The sequence below is a fragment of the Macrotis lagotis genome, chromosome 6, assembly GCF_037893015.1.
Source record: "Macrotis lagotis isolate mMagLag1 chromosome 6, bilby.v1.9.chrom.fasta, whole genome shotgun sequence".
NCBI classification, from domain to species: Eukaryota; Metazoa; Chordata; class Mammalia; order Peramelemorphia; family Peramelidae; genus Macrotis; species Macrotis lagotis.
The window spans coordinates 164,357,948-164,372,206 of NC_133663.1; the positions used below are offsets into that span (position 1 = coordinate 164,357,948).

Sequence of the window (14,259 nt, forward strand, 5' to 3'; positions counted from 1 at the left end):
CGCGCACGCGCGCGGAGCGGCGGCCCGAGCCGATCGCGAGTCGCGGAGGTGGGCGGCGTCGAGGAGCCGTCCGCGCCTGCGCCGAGGGCGCCTTCCCCTCCCTCCCCCCCGCGCGGCAGGCGCCCCTCCCCCCCCCCCCCCCCCCCCCGCCGGACTCTTCCCCCCCAGCGGGGGCTCGGGAGCGGGACCATGTTCACCAGCACCGGATCGAGCGGGCTCTGTGAGTACCGGCCGCCCCGCCGGCTCGGGGTGGGCGACGCGGTGCCGCCCCTCGGCTGGGCCCGGGGGCGGGGCGGGCCGCGGGGGGCGTGCCCGGGGCCCCGGGCGGGGCGGCGACCCCGGCTTCCTCCATCCGCCGGGCCCGCGGTGCCCCCTCTGCCCGCCGCGCGTGCCCTCCCCGTGAGTGGGGACGCTCCTCCCGAGGGGGCAGAGCCGCGGCCCGCGCGGCCGTTAGATGAGCCGGTTGGGCCCGGCCCGGGGGGCGGCAGCGGGCCGCGGAGGGGGCGCCTCGGGACCCCTGCACAGCCGCGGCTGCCAGGCTCGTGCCAGCGCGGCCTTGTGCCTAGCAGACGCGCTGTTCATTCATTTCACGCAGCGCTTGACGTTCTCCTGAAATAAACAGCATTTAGGCATTTAAGAACGGCGGTAATAATAGTTGTGTTACTTCTGTCCCTGCTCGCTACTCACTCCATACACTTTTTCATCTCCACCTCATCCAAACTGCCAAACTGCCACCTTTTTCACAGTTTTGCCTTATTCCTCTTCCCCTCTTTTTTTTTTTTTTTTTTGGTTTTTGTGAGGCCATGGGGTTAAGGGACTTGCCCGCAGATTTGAACTCTCCTCTGTGCCTCCTCCTTCCCTCTTCTAATACCCACCTTGGTCCTCTAGACATTGTAATACCTCCTTGTGGGCCCCCTCTCTCACCTCCCGTTCCGATCTGTTGTCCTCTAAACTGTCAAAGTAATCTTTTTAAAGGGCGAGTGTGGCTCTAGCACTCTCCTTTACTCAGTAAATAAACCTCATTGGCTCCCTAGCATCTCCAGGGCAAATATTAAAAACCTCTGGCGTTCAAGACCATTGATAACTAGCCCAAGCTTTCCAGTTTTCTTTCCCCTTGCAAACTTCTCCTAAATACTCCGTGATCCACCGACACCCACCGTGATATTCCTGGAATAAGACACTCCATCTTCCTCTCAATGACTGTCCCCCATGTGTAGACTTCTCTCCCTCCTCATTTCCCTGATTTCCATCAAAGCCAACCCAAAAATCCCACCTTCTATGGGAAGCTTTTCTTATTTCTAGTGCCTTCCCACTATTAATTAATTCCAGGTTATGCCACATATAACTTTGTTCTGTTTTTTGCCTGTTGTCTTCCCTCTTATATATTGTACTGCTCCTTAACTTCAGGAATTGTCTTTTGCCTTTCTTGTATCCTCAGAACTTAGAAACAGGTCTGGTTCCCAGTAACTGGTGCTTAATACATGTTCATTAACTTGCTGATTGAGATAAACTTAGGTGATGACATTATAGACTGAAGTTGCAAAGTCTAAGCAAGTATCCATTGTGATCTTTAACACTGAAAATGCCTGTACTGATAAGGTGAAGTATCTGTTTGAGATTTATGTAAAGACATGGAAATTCTTACCACTTATGATGATTCTTCCTGCCTCCTCCCATTTTCCATTTTTTCCATATGCTTTAGTATGCTATTGCATATTGAAGTTTTATACTGCCCAACTTATCAAGTTAAAGAGATGACCCTGGGTCCTAGAAGATATCAGTGGAGGAGTACATTACATTCTCTGTAGTAGGAGCTTAATAAATGTTGATTGGCTGTCACTTGGGAAAGGTAGCAGCTTGTCAATTGGGGGCCAGCCTGATTAAATGAGGAGATATTCCTACAAGGTGGACCACTAGATGATTCATGTTTTTTAGCCAGAGGCAATTCATGAAGATTCTTTTTATCTTGTAGAGAAAACTATTATCTACATGGATGGAGGAAGGAATATCCACATCAATAAGTCAGGAATCCTTAAGCTAATTTTCATGTCATGTACATTTATTGACTTCATTTCTGGAATTCATATTAGAACTAAATTATACAAATTAAATGTTTTTCATTCCATGCAATAAAATCTTTTTTTCCAGTAGTTTTACAGCCGAATGCTTAGAGTGCTCCTGCTATTAACATTACTATAGTATTCTGCAAACAAGTCAACTTCATATTCTGCAAAGAAGTTCAACTTCATGTATTGTTATTATGACATTTTCAAATAAACTTATTCCTCACAAACTAGACATGTTCTAATAAATTGATATCATATATGAATAATCTTTACTGATGTAAATATTTCAACATTAAAAAAAGAAGATTGATTTTGTCAGGAAAAACGGAGGGATGGTTCAAGTGTATAGGAAGACCCTTGGTTCCTTCATGTTATAGAAAGAGTTCTGAGTTTAAATCCCAGCTTACTTGGTGTCTGTATGAGCTTCACCAAATCACTTAAACTTTCTAGGGTCTCATTTTTTTCATCCGTAAAATGAGAGGATTGGACTCGGTAACTGGTAAATTTTACGATCTTATGGAAATTTAACAGGCAACAATGTGGCACAGTGGATTGAGCACCAAACCTGAAGTCAGGAGGACCTGAGTTCAAATCCTGGGCAAGTCACTTAACCCTAATTGTCTCACACACACAAAAAAAGAAATTTGAATTTCATCTTCACTAACTCACTGATACTGAATAAGTTACCAAATTTTCTTGGCTGCCAGTTCCATTTATAATATTAACTTTTCTATTTCTATTTTGTTTTTCTAACATTTTCTCTTAGAAGACAAAGAGACAAAGGAAAGTCACTGTCCTCTAGGAGCTTGCAGTTTAATAAAGGAGACAAAAGGCAAACCAATATATGTGAAGCAAGTTATATTCGGGTTAAATAGAATATAATGACTAGAGAAGGCATGAGAATTAAGACGGGAGAATGCAGGATTTTAGTTGCCCCTTAAGGGAAGCCAAGGAAATCAGAAGGCAGAGTTGAGTCACTTCAAACATTGAGAATAGCTTGAGAAAATAAAATGCTCAGGGCTCAGAGATGGAGAATCTTTTTCATGATCTTCAGAAGGTCAGTGTCACTAGATTGATGAGAATGTGTCAGGGGAGGGGAGGTAAAGTCTAAGAAGACTTGGAAAGGTGGGAAGGGGCTAGATTATAAAAGACTTTGCATACCAAACAGCATTTTGTATTTGATCCAAGAAGGAATAGGAAGCTAGTGAAGCTTGTTGAGTTAAGGAGGGGCATTAGCCCCATGATTTCTATTTTCTCTAACTGAATCCGTAGGAACTGATAGGATCACCAAGTGAAATTCTGTGGAGGGAGAAGGACAGAGACTGTCAAGTACTGGAGTTTGCTAGATGAAAATCTAGCAAAGGAGACTGAGAGGGAGTAGTCAGAAGGAGGAGACCCAGGAGGGAGAAGTGTCATGAAAACATAGAAGGGAGAGAATTGAGAAGTTAAAGGTGTTTAACAATATCAGAGGCTGCAGAGAGGTCAAGAAGGATTTGGATTCAGAATAGGCCATGAGATTTCAGTTGCAATGATGGGGTTAGAAGTTAGAATATGGAGTTAATAGTGAGAGGAATGGAAACAGAAGCACTGATTTAGATAGCCTTTCTTTCAAGGAGTTAGTTACAAAAGGGAAGAGTGATATGGGATAATAGCTAGTTCAATGGATGAATCAATTGAGGGTTTTTTTTTTTGAAGAGAGCAACTTGGGTGTGTTTATAGGTATTAGGAAAACAGGCAGTAGATAGGGAGAAATTGAAGATAAGTGAGAGTGGTCATTATAGAAGGGTCAACCTGCTAGACAAAAATTGGATCACTTTAGCAGGTAGAGGTATTTGTTCTCACCAAAAGACAGTCCGCTTCCCACCTCTTTTTGTGAGTCATGGGTGAAGGAGAGTCCCAAAAGGCATCTGGGTGTTGTGAGTTAGGGAGGAGAGAAGACCACAAAACTCAGCAAATGGCCTCAATTTATACAATATAATATGGAGCAAGATTCTCAGCTAAGTACTTGGAGGAAGAGAAAACCATGGGATGTTCAAGGAATGATAAAAAGGCTTGGAAGAGCCACTGTGGAGAGTGGAATAGTGAGATAATTAGGGAAACATAAAAAGATTGCCTTGTAACATTGAGGCTCTTGGTTATGTAACACATTTACAGTAGATAAAGGTTATGTGATTTTTCTGCTGTTGACAACATGTGAGGAGGAGTCAAGGTGGGAGATTGTGGGAGTGATTCAAGGCTGAGGCTTGAGAGGTCAAGATTGGTGATACAAGGGATGAGATTTGGTTCACCAAGGGGATAAAATGGAAAAGGGGTATGACCATATTTTTGTGTAGCTTAGATAGGATGGAGGAAGAGGAGGTGAAGGCCAAGGGAAGCAAGAAAGTTAGGGAACTTAAAATTAGGGTGATTGAGGGAGTATCACTGTTTGTTGAAGTCTCCTTGTATGAGGGTGTGGGGTGGGGAGTAAAGAATGTGAAACAGGCACTGAACTTGTTCAGAAAATGAGAGTGCTCAGAAAATTGGTAGATAACAGCTAGCAGAATTTTGATTGAGGAGTAGATGTGAATTGAGTGAATCTCCAGAGGCAAATATTGAGGGATGAGGGAGAGGGAGAACCTGAAAAGTGGCAATGGGGAATATTCCAACTACCGAGCTGCTACCACTGAGTTGGGGGAATGAGTGAAATTGCAGCCTGTGTTAGAAAAGGTGGCCAGGGAGATATTGTCATCAGGAGGGAACAAGGTTTCAGTGAGAGCCAGAAGGTGGAAGGAGTGGGAAAGGAGATTTAAGATGAAAGCAAGTTGATTGCCTGTGGAGCAAGCATTCCAGAGAGCACACTAGAAGGGAGTGGTTGCTTTAATCCATAACGTTGGTGGTGGTTGGGGGTTTGAAGGAAACAGGTCTAAGAGACTGGGAACTGAGGAATGGATAATGGTATAGAAAGGGTACGAAGAAGGAAAGGTGAAGGGAACAGGTGACGAAGGGCTTTAAATGCAAAAAAGATTTTTTGATTCTGGGGTTTATTGAATAGCAATGTGCCATGGTCAGATTCTTCACCTTAGCAAGATCACTTTGATAGCATAGTGAGGATGGACTGGAGTCCGGGGAGGTTTGAGGGGCCAAGACCTATCTTCACACTTGAAATAGTCCAGATACACAGGTGAGGAGAACCTGCACCAGATTGGTGGCAGTGTTACAAGAGAGAAGGGGGCATTTGCAAAGACCTTATGAAAGTAACCAATATGCTTGAAGCGGTCCTCAATTTCTTCTCACATTACAAGCATATCATTGGAATACTTATTGTTCACTTTACACATCTTGAATTGGATATCCAGTAGACATCTTAAACTTGATATCTCCAAAGCTGAACTTTTTTTCACCTTCTTACTGATTTCTCTCTTACTGCCCAGGCAACCACCATATTCCTAGTTATCTAGACTGGAAGCCCAGTTGTTTTCCATACCTTATTCTCATCCTTAATATCCAATCTATGGCTATGTCCTGTTGAGTTTACCTTTGTAACATCTGGCACAAATGCTTCCTTCCTACTTCTGCCTCTGCCACTAATTAGTATAGGTCCTCTTCAGCTCAGGCCTGTACTATTGCAATAGTGTTTCCTTTCCTCTCGCTTGTCCTAAAGGACAGGTCTAATCAGGTCACTACTCCCCTAAACAATACATTTCAATGGCTTCCTCTTAGCTCCAGAATCAAATATAAAATTCTCTGTTTGGCTTGTAAAAGCCTTCATCATCATCTCCTTCCTCTTCAGTCTTCTGTGATCCAGTGACACTGGCTTTCTTACTGTTCCATGTACACCATACTTCATTTTTATCTAGATCTGTATTTCTGACATTCCTCATGCTTGTAATTCTCTCCCTTCTTGTCACAGCCTGCCTTCTGCAAGTTTCAACTAAAATCCCACTGTCTTAAAGAAGCATTTTGTACTTCTCTTAATGTTAGTATCTTCCTTTTGAGATTATTTCCTTTTATCAGGAATCTATCTTGTTTGTATATTGTTATTTACATGTTGCTTCCCTGCATTGATTGTGTGCTTTTCTATTCAGCTGCATATCAGAATCAGGGCAATAAGATAACATTTTTTCATTCATTTGGTTTAATTGTGTGGATACTCTTTTGAATGGCTACAGATCTCTTCCAAGAGGCTCTACTGCATACTAAAACTTGATGTGTTCAGGAATGTTATTTGAAGGGCATCACATGCACAGCAAATTCCACTTTAAATGCAAAAAGATTTTTGATTCTGGGGTTTATTGAATAGCAATATGCCATGGTCAGAGCTTCACCTTAGTAAGATCACTTTGATAGCATAGTAGAGGATGGACTGGAGTGGGGGGAGGCTTTGAACTGGACTTTGAACTGGATTTCCTTCATTACAGTAGTAGTCAACTTTGTTGAGTATTTATCTCCTTTTGTTCCTTATCTAATGTTTATGATCAAATTGTTATTTAACAAGTTTCTCATATCATTAAAGGAATCTTTATGATTTAGTTTTCTATTAATTCCTAGCAGCTTGTCCTTCATAATCTTGATCTAGTCACATCCATAAGTGGATCTTATTAGAACATCTTTTCGGAAGAGACCTTTAAAAGTAGTATTCTACTCTGCAAAATCAACTTTTTAAAAAAAAATAACATTCAAATTTTTTTGTGCTTAATAGTATTTTATTTTTTCCAATTACATGTAAAGTTTTTCTACATCCATTTTTTGTAAAATTTTAAATTGCAGATTTTTCTCCTTCCCCCTCTTTCTTCCCTGTTTCCTCCTCATAACTGCAAGCAATCTGATTTAGGTTAAAAATCATGTCAAACATATTTCCACATTAGACATGTTGTGAAAGAAGAATCAGAACAAAAGGGAAAAAAACCACAAGAAAGAGAAACAGGAAGTCAAAAAAATGAAAATAGCATTCAATCTGAATTCTGACTCCATAGTTCTTTGTATGGATATGGACAGCATTTTCCTTCATGAGTCCTTTGAAATTATCTTGTATTATTGTACTGATGAAAAGAGCTAAGTCTATGCTATTTCTGAAATCTGCTTGCTCATCATTTCTTATTAGCAAGCAGTGTTACATTGCATTGATATACCTCAACTTGTTCACTCATTTTCCAAATGATGGGCTGTTTACAAATCACAAAAGAGCTGTGGGAAATATTTTTATACATTGTGGGGCCTTTTCTCTTTTTTTAAGGTGATATTTCTGGATCAATGGGTAGGGAAATTTTTATAGCAAATTGCTCTTCAGAATGATTGGATCTACTCACAATTCCACCAACAACACATTAGTGTTCTGTTTTCCCTACTAATCCAAGATTTATAAATTTCTTTTTCTGTTATATTAGTCAGTCTGATAGTTGTTTTAATTTGTGTTTCTTTAATCAATAGTGATTTAGAGCATTTTTTTCCACACTACAGATAACTTTAATTTCTTCATTAGAAAATTACCTCTTCATATCCTTTGATCATTTATCATTTGGGAATGATTTATATTCTTATAAATTTGATTCAGTTTTCTATATATTTGAGAAATAAGACATTTATCAGAAACACTAACTATAAAAATTATTTCCCAGTTTTCTACTTTCCTTCTTTTCTTTTTTAGTTTTTTTTTCTTTTTTGCAAGGCAATGGGGTTAAGTGGCTTGCCCAAGGCCACACAGCTAGTAATTATTAAGTGTCTGAGGCTGGATTTGAACTCAGGTACTACTGACTCCAGGGCTGGTGCTCTATCCACTGCACCACCTAGCTGTCCCCCTCTAGTTTCCTTGTAATCTTTGTTGCATTGGCTTTGTTTGTGCAAAATCTTTTAAATTTAATGTAATCAATAGTCCATTTTGCATTTCATAGTTTTCTTTCTTTTTTTTTCCCCCATTCTCTATAGTTCTGACAGGTACAATATTGTTCTCCAAATTGGCACTCTTTTATGTCTAACTCATGTATTGTTTTCTACCTTTTCTTGCTATGGGTGTGAGATGTTGGTTTATGCCTAATTTCTGTCATACTCTTTTACAGTTTTCCCAACAGTTTTTGTTAAATAGTGAATTCTTATTCTAGTAGATTACTGTAGACTGCTGTGTCTGGTGTACCTAACTTATTCCACTGAGTTTTGATGATTGCTACACTATAAGATAGTTTTAGATTTTTTCATTGCTTTCCTTGACCTTTTTCTTGACCTTTTATTCTTCCAGATGAATTTTGGAAATTTTTTTTTCTATATAAGTAAAATATTTATTGACAGTTTGGCATTGAATAAGGAAAGTAATTTAGGCAAAATTGTCATTTTTATTCTATTAACTCGACTTAACCAATGACTGATACTTTTCCATTTGTTTAGATCTGACTTTTCTTGTGTGAAAAGTATTTTGTAATTGTGTTCAGCAAAATCAGGTTTTTTTTTAGGTTTTTTTGCGAGGCAAATGGGGTTAAGTGACTTGCCCAAGGCCACACAGCTAGGTAATTATTAAGTTTCTGAGACCTGATTTGAACCCAGGTACTTCTGACTCCAGGGCTGGTGCTTTATCCACTGCGCTACCTAGCCGCCCCCAGCAAAATCAGTTTTTAAAAAATAATAATTGCACTGGACTCTTCATCTTTAGTCTGTAATCTGAGGATAAAGAAGTGTTCCACTGGAAAATATTACTTGTGAAAGACTATTCCTAGCTGATTTGACCATTGAGGATGCTGCCAATGAATTTATGTTTGTGTGTGTGTGTGTGTGTGTGTGTGTGTGTGTGTGTGTGTATGATTCTTATAAAAATCTCATGTAGATGGATAAGTGGATTGGTAGTTATTTTCTCAGTTGCTTTTTAAAAACTTTTTTTTTAGTATTATTGAAGTCTGAGATTGTGGGCCTTACTTTTATTTGAATGTCTTGTTAATCATAATCTAAGTACCCTCACATACTTCACTTCCACATGCACTGGTTACTACAGACACTTAGTCCAGTACTGTTGCTTTACTCTTCTTTGTTCCCTTTATTATTCCTTTATAAGCCCATCTGGAACTGTGAAGTTTGAATCTTATTTTGTTTGCTCTACTTGACTTGCTAATGAGATCAATTTGTTATAAAAATCTTTCCAGAATTTTTCAGTTTTTCTGGTTGTTCATTTATTTTTATCCTTAATAAGAAGTTATTACATACATGTATGAGCTGAGAACAGTGAGAATACAAACAATGGAATATTCCCTACTCCAAAGGTGTTTACATTCTAATGAGAAAGACAACAATATAAAACAGAACTTTCAGTGAAATTTTCTCTGATCCTCACAACTTCTTCAATCTCTCCAAAACAAATGGATATAAAGTACCTGAGATATTTATGGTCTAGGACACCAAGAATCTTAGTAGTGGCAAAATCAGCCTGATCCATGGGCTTGCAACAGAATGCCACCGCATATTCAGATTGTTCCCCCAGTTTCTTTCCAGTTCTATGGAGATCAATCTCCTAATTGCAGAAATTTTTGCTGAGGCCAAGATTGTCACCATTCATCAGAGACTTGTGCTACTGTAGAGATTCACAGAAGAGTAGAGGAACAGAAGCAGTGGGGCTGACTTTGTAAGAGAAGTCAACTCAGCACCCTGACACCCTGGCAGCAATAAGGCCAGCAGTCTCTGGGCCAGAGAAGTGAGGAGCATCGGGGACCAGGCTGCATGCCTTGGGATGGGAGGGGAAAGGGAGCTGAGCTCCTCCATGGCTCTCCCTGAGGGGAAACATCCAGCATTTAGCTGTGGCTAGTGCTGTTTCCTCAAAAATCAAATTGGGTAAAAACTAAGGCTGGTGATGAATTGTGAATTACCTGGTATGGAGGGTGTCTGAGATCACTCCAAGATGGGTTCCAGCCCCCCAAGAAAACCACCAACAGATGAGTTAGAAAGTGAGCAGTAGAGGGAACAAAGGGGGGGGACCCCCAAAATACTGAAATTACAAAAAGATCTCAGGAGGAAGAAAACTCAAAGACCTTGGGCATAAGCAGGGGGGGGGGGTCTCCTGATCAAGTAAACAAATTTGGGCATCCTAGGAGTAACTACTTTAAAACAAAAGAAAATGGTTCAATACCTAATGAGGCAGAGTAGTTTGTAAATTTTGAGAAGTTGGAACCATAACATGCTCTTCCTGAATGGGGAAGGGGACAGCTAGGTGGTGCAGTGGATAGAGCACTGGCCCTGGAGTCAGGAGGACACCTGAGTTCATATCTGGCCTCAGACCGTAATAATTGCCTAGCTGTGTGACCTTGGGCAAGTCACTTAACCCCATTGCCCCTTAAATAAATTTTTTTAAGAAAGAAAGAAATGAGAATTGGAGAGAAGAAGGTTATGACTTTGCACTGAAGAAATAATTGGAAGAATAGAAAAACTTGAATCTATGGTGCTACATTTTCCTAAAGGAACAAAAGAAAGGACAACTGGGAATGCAGATAGAAATGAGGGACAATTCTGAAGAAGAAAAACTAAAGCAACAACATTAGAAGAAAACATGCTCTCCACACAAACAAAAACATATATGGCACATATATAAAATGAAGAAATGCAAATATATGCCAAGTAATTATAAATACAAAGTACTTTGGGAGTGAAGACACTGACATTTGGAGGATCAGAAAAGACTACATGATGATGGTTGGGCTGTCTTAAAGGAAGAAAGAGACTATGAAAAAAGACTTGGAAAAAGTGTTGTGTTTGTGGAGTATAGAGAACACCTCAGAATGTGGAAGTAATGCCCCCCCAAGTTGAGAAAGATGAGTTGGGGCAAGACTACTACTGGAGCTGATGGAGTAGGAGTGAAATGCAAGTAGTGAGAGCCTTGTACCTGGAAGATTGTTTCAGGACCTGAAAAAAATGTGGTACCTGGGTAAGTGGGTAGCAGGGGTCAGAGCAGAGTTGAGAGATCTTGTTGTGACATTTTAATTGAACTAGGTTCTCAGATTTATGAGATCCTTTTAATCATAGCCTTACATGATTGGGGTAGCAAGTCTGGAGTTAGTAACATCTGAGTTCAGATTCAACTTCAGGCACTTATTAAGTTGTTTGACCTTAGACAAATCAGGGAATCTCTTTTTGCCCTCAGTGTCCTCATTTGCAAAATGGGAATAATAATAACACCCAGGGGTGGTTGTGATCAAATAAGATAATAATTATGAAGTACTTGGCACAAGTAAGTGCTGTATGAATGTTAGCTATCATATTACTATCATCATCTTTTTGGTAAGATGTTATCAACAAGTTTATTAAACCAGTGTTGCCTTTGTCTGCATCTTTTTCTGTTTGGGAAATAAATATTTGCTGTGTATTATGTACTATATTATTTTGATCTTGTAATAATTAATTTACATTAGTTTAGGTATATGATTACTATAATTGATCTCGATGTCATTTTAACTGTTCATTACCCATTTTTTCCCTTATGAATAACTTGTCTAAATGGGTCAAAGTTGAGTTTTAGTTAGCAGAACATATGATTTTTCTCATTATTATTTTTTCTTCCAGTTTTATACTAATTTTGACTTTCCTCCAGGTAGTCTTTACTATTCCTAGCTGATTCATAGATGAATCCATATCAATAACGAATCTTTTTCTCTACTAAAGTACTGATCTCTTTTTTTATGTGTATTATACTATTCAGTCATCTCTATCTTGTGCCTGCAGATTCTTTGCTTGAAGAAAATATTCACGATACAGAGGGTTAAGTCTGTGTAGTCTGAGTTTTGACTTCCCTCACTATCCCCCATCCTTTCTGATATATTTTCCACCACCCTCACATATTTCTTTCTGCTTTTGTTTTGAAGTCACTGCATATCAAAGTGTGTGGCACTTGGACAGTTAGGTGACTCAGTGAATAGAGCACTGGACTGGAGTTAGGAAGCCCTAAGTACAAATGCGGTTTCAGTCACTTATTAGCTATGTGACTCTGAGTAAATCATTTAACTTCTGCCTCAACTTCCTCAATTCTAAAAACTCTAAAATGGGAATAATAATAATACCTACCTCTCAAGATTGTTGTGAGTTAATAATTGTAACGCTCAGAGCACAGTACCTAAAACATAAAAACTTTATAAATATTAGTTATATATATATATATTGATTTAGGTCAGAAGGACTTATTAAGTTCCTCATAGAATTTATTTTCATTTTCAGCAATAGATAATTGGTGTATGAACTACAGTTTTTTCCCTGGTGGCCTTTTTGCAAAAACTTATCATAAGCACTGCAATGTGAGATCAGTTATCCATGAAATTATCTTTCTTGTTGTCTTTGGGCATATGATAAAATTAGCTCCTCCACCTACTGCTTTCATTATTCTTTCAAGGAGAATTTGTGAATCATACTTATTTAGCTACAACTTCTGCTGTTGAGAATGTCAAGACTGATATGATTCATATTCTTCAGTTGCATGTCTACTCCTTGTTCATTAGGCAGGCATTTATAATACCAACAGCCAAGATCAAAGGTACAAACAGTTTAAAAACTGTGATTTGTAATACTTTCTTGCCTTCTGCCACCAGCATCACATAAATGAAAGGGAGCTATGGAGGACTCTAGCATTTTGTATTTTTCTTAGTTTTATGGGTCATCATAGCCCAAAGAATTCAGCCCCAAGTGGGCAGCTTATTAATGATCTGCTTCTCTCTGCTTAGCTAGATTGGTCCTCAAAAAGTATTCATGAAGTCTTTTTTACAGTGGTGGAGAAGACCAAAACTTATATTCCTTTGGCATAGGTAGAGCTAATGCCAGCCACGGTGAGGCATTATTAAAAGATTCTGTGGAGAACCGTGTTCCTCTGTTATTACAGTTTTTCAGTAATTTAGTTATAACACTATCGTGACAATTGATTTTATTAATTAAATTTAGTTTTAAGAACCACATCTAAAATTTATCAAGAGGTTTAAAAGTGCAAATTTGGTACATTTCAGTTTCAGCAGTCATTTACTTAGTGCCTTTTTTTTTTTTAGGTTTTTGCAAGGCAAATGGGGTTAAGTGGCTTGCCCAAGGCCACACAGCTAGGTAATTATTAAGTTTCTGAGACCGGATTTGAACCCAGGTACTCCTGACTCCAGGGCCAGTGCTTTATCCACTGTGCTACCTAGCTGCTCCTTCCTTCAGTGCCTATTTTTGCACAAAGACGTAATTGAGCTCCTCTTCAAGGAGCTTAAATTCTACTGATGGAATTTAGTATGTCCATAGATAAGTATAAAGTCTATACAAAATAAAGATAAAATAAGTTCCCACTAACTCCTGAGATGTTTTATGTAGGCAGTGTTGACCCCTGAATTGACCCTGGAAGATTTACAAGAGATAGGCAAGGCAGAAGAACATTGAAAACATGAAAGGCAGTTTGTGGGACGGGACCAAAGGGAGAGACAGTATATTAGAGCCAGCAATGCTCTATGAGGAATAATGTGAAACAGACCCAAAATGATTAGCAGGAGGCAGATTATAAGAACTTTAACTTCCAAAGCAAAGAATTTAGATTTTATTCTAAAGCAATGAAAATTGTCAGACATTTAGCAGAGGGCCTGGCACTAGTAAATACTACTATATATATATGCTTAGCAGCAGCAACATCCTGGAAGCAAGAAGGACTGTTGTGACTTGTACGATGACCCACTAGGTCAGACCTTTGCTTTAACAACATTTTAGCAGCTGTGGGTGATAAATAAATTGGAAAAAGGGCAGGCTAGAAGTATGGAGACCCAGTAGAGGAGGCTTTTACTGTCCTTTAGGTGGAGATGTTATTGAGGTAGAATATTTACATTTATTCTTTTAATAGTATGTAACTATAGAGAGCAGGCCAAACTTCAAATACACATTATATCAGACTAACCTCATTTACTTTTTGGACAAGATTACCAGATTGGTAGATCAGAGAAACAGTTAGGCTTTACCTGGGCATTAGCAAAGTATATGACTTAGTCTTGTCATGCTATTCTGGTAGATAAGGAGAACTTTGGACAATTGATTGATGTTTTAGATCTGACTGAATGACCAGACTCAATGACTGGTCATTCAGTTAGGTCTAAAACATCAATTAATCAATCAATCAATTGACTCAATGACTGGTAATTCAACTTTATTGTATTTAAAACTACATTAAGAATTTTAGGTTATTCCATACATAGTATAGTCTGTAAGTCTATCAAATATATGCCTATATATATACACACACACACATATATAT

General features: G+C 39.2%; 1 protein-coding gene across 1 annotated transcript in view; it reads left to right on the forward strand.

Moving 5' to 3' along the window:
- UBAC2 (UBA domain containing 2) overlaps positions 1-14,259 on the forward strand; it is a 255,797-nt gene continuing 241,538 nt past the window's right edge. Inside the window, exon 1 of the mRNA XM_074191957.1 lies at positions 1-220. Coding sequence (XP_074048058.1) covers positions 190-220 — 31 coding nt within the window. The 5' untranslated portion in view covers positions 1-189. The remainder of the gene's footprint in view (positions 221-14,259) is intronic.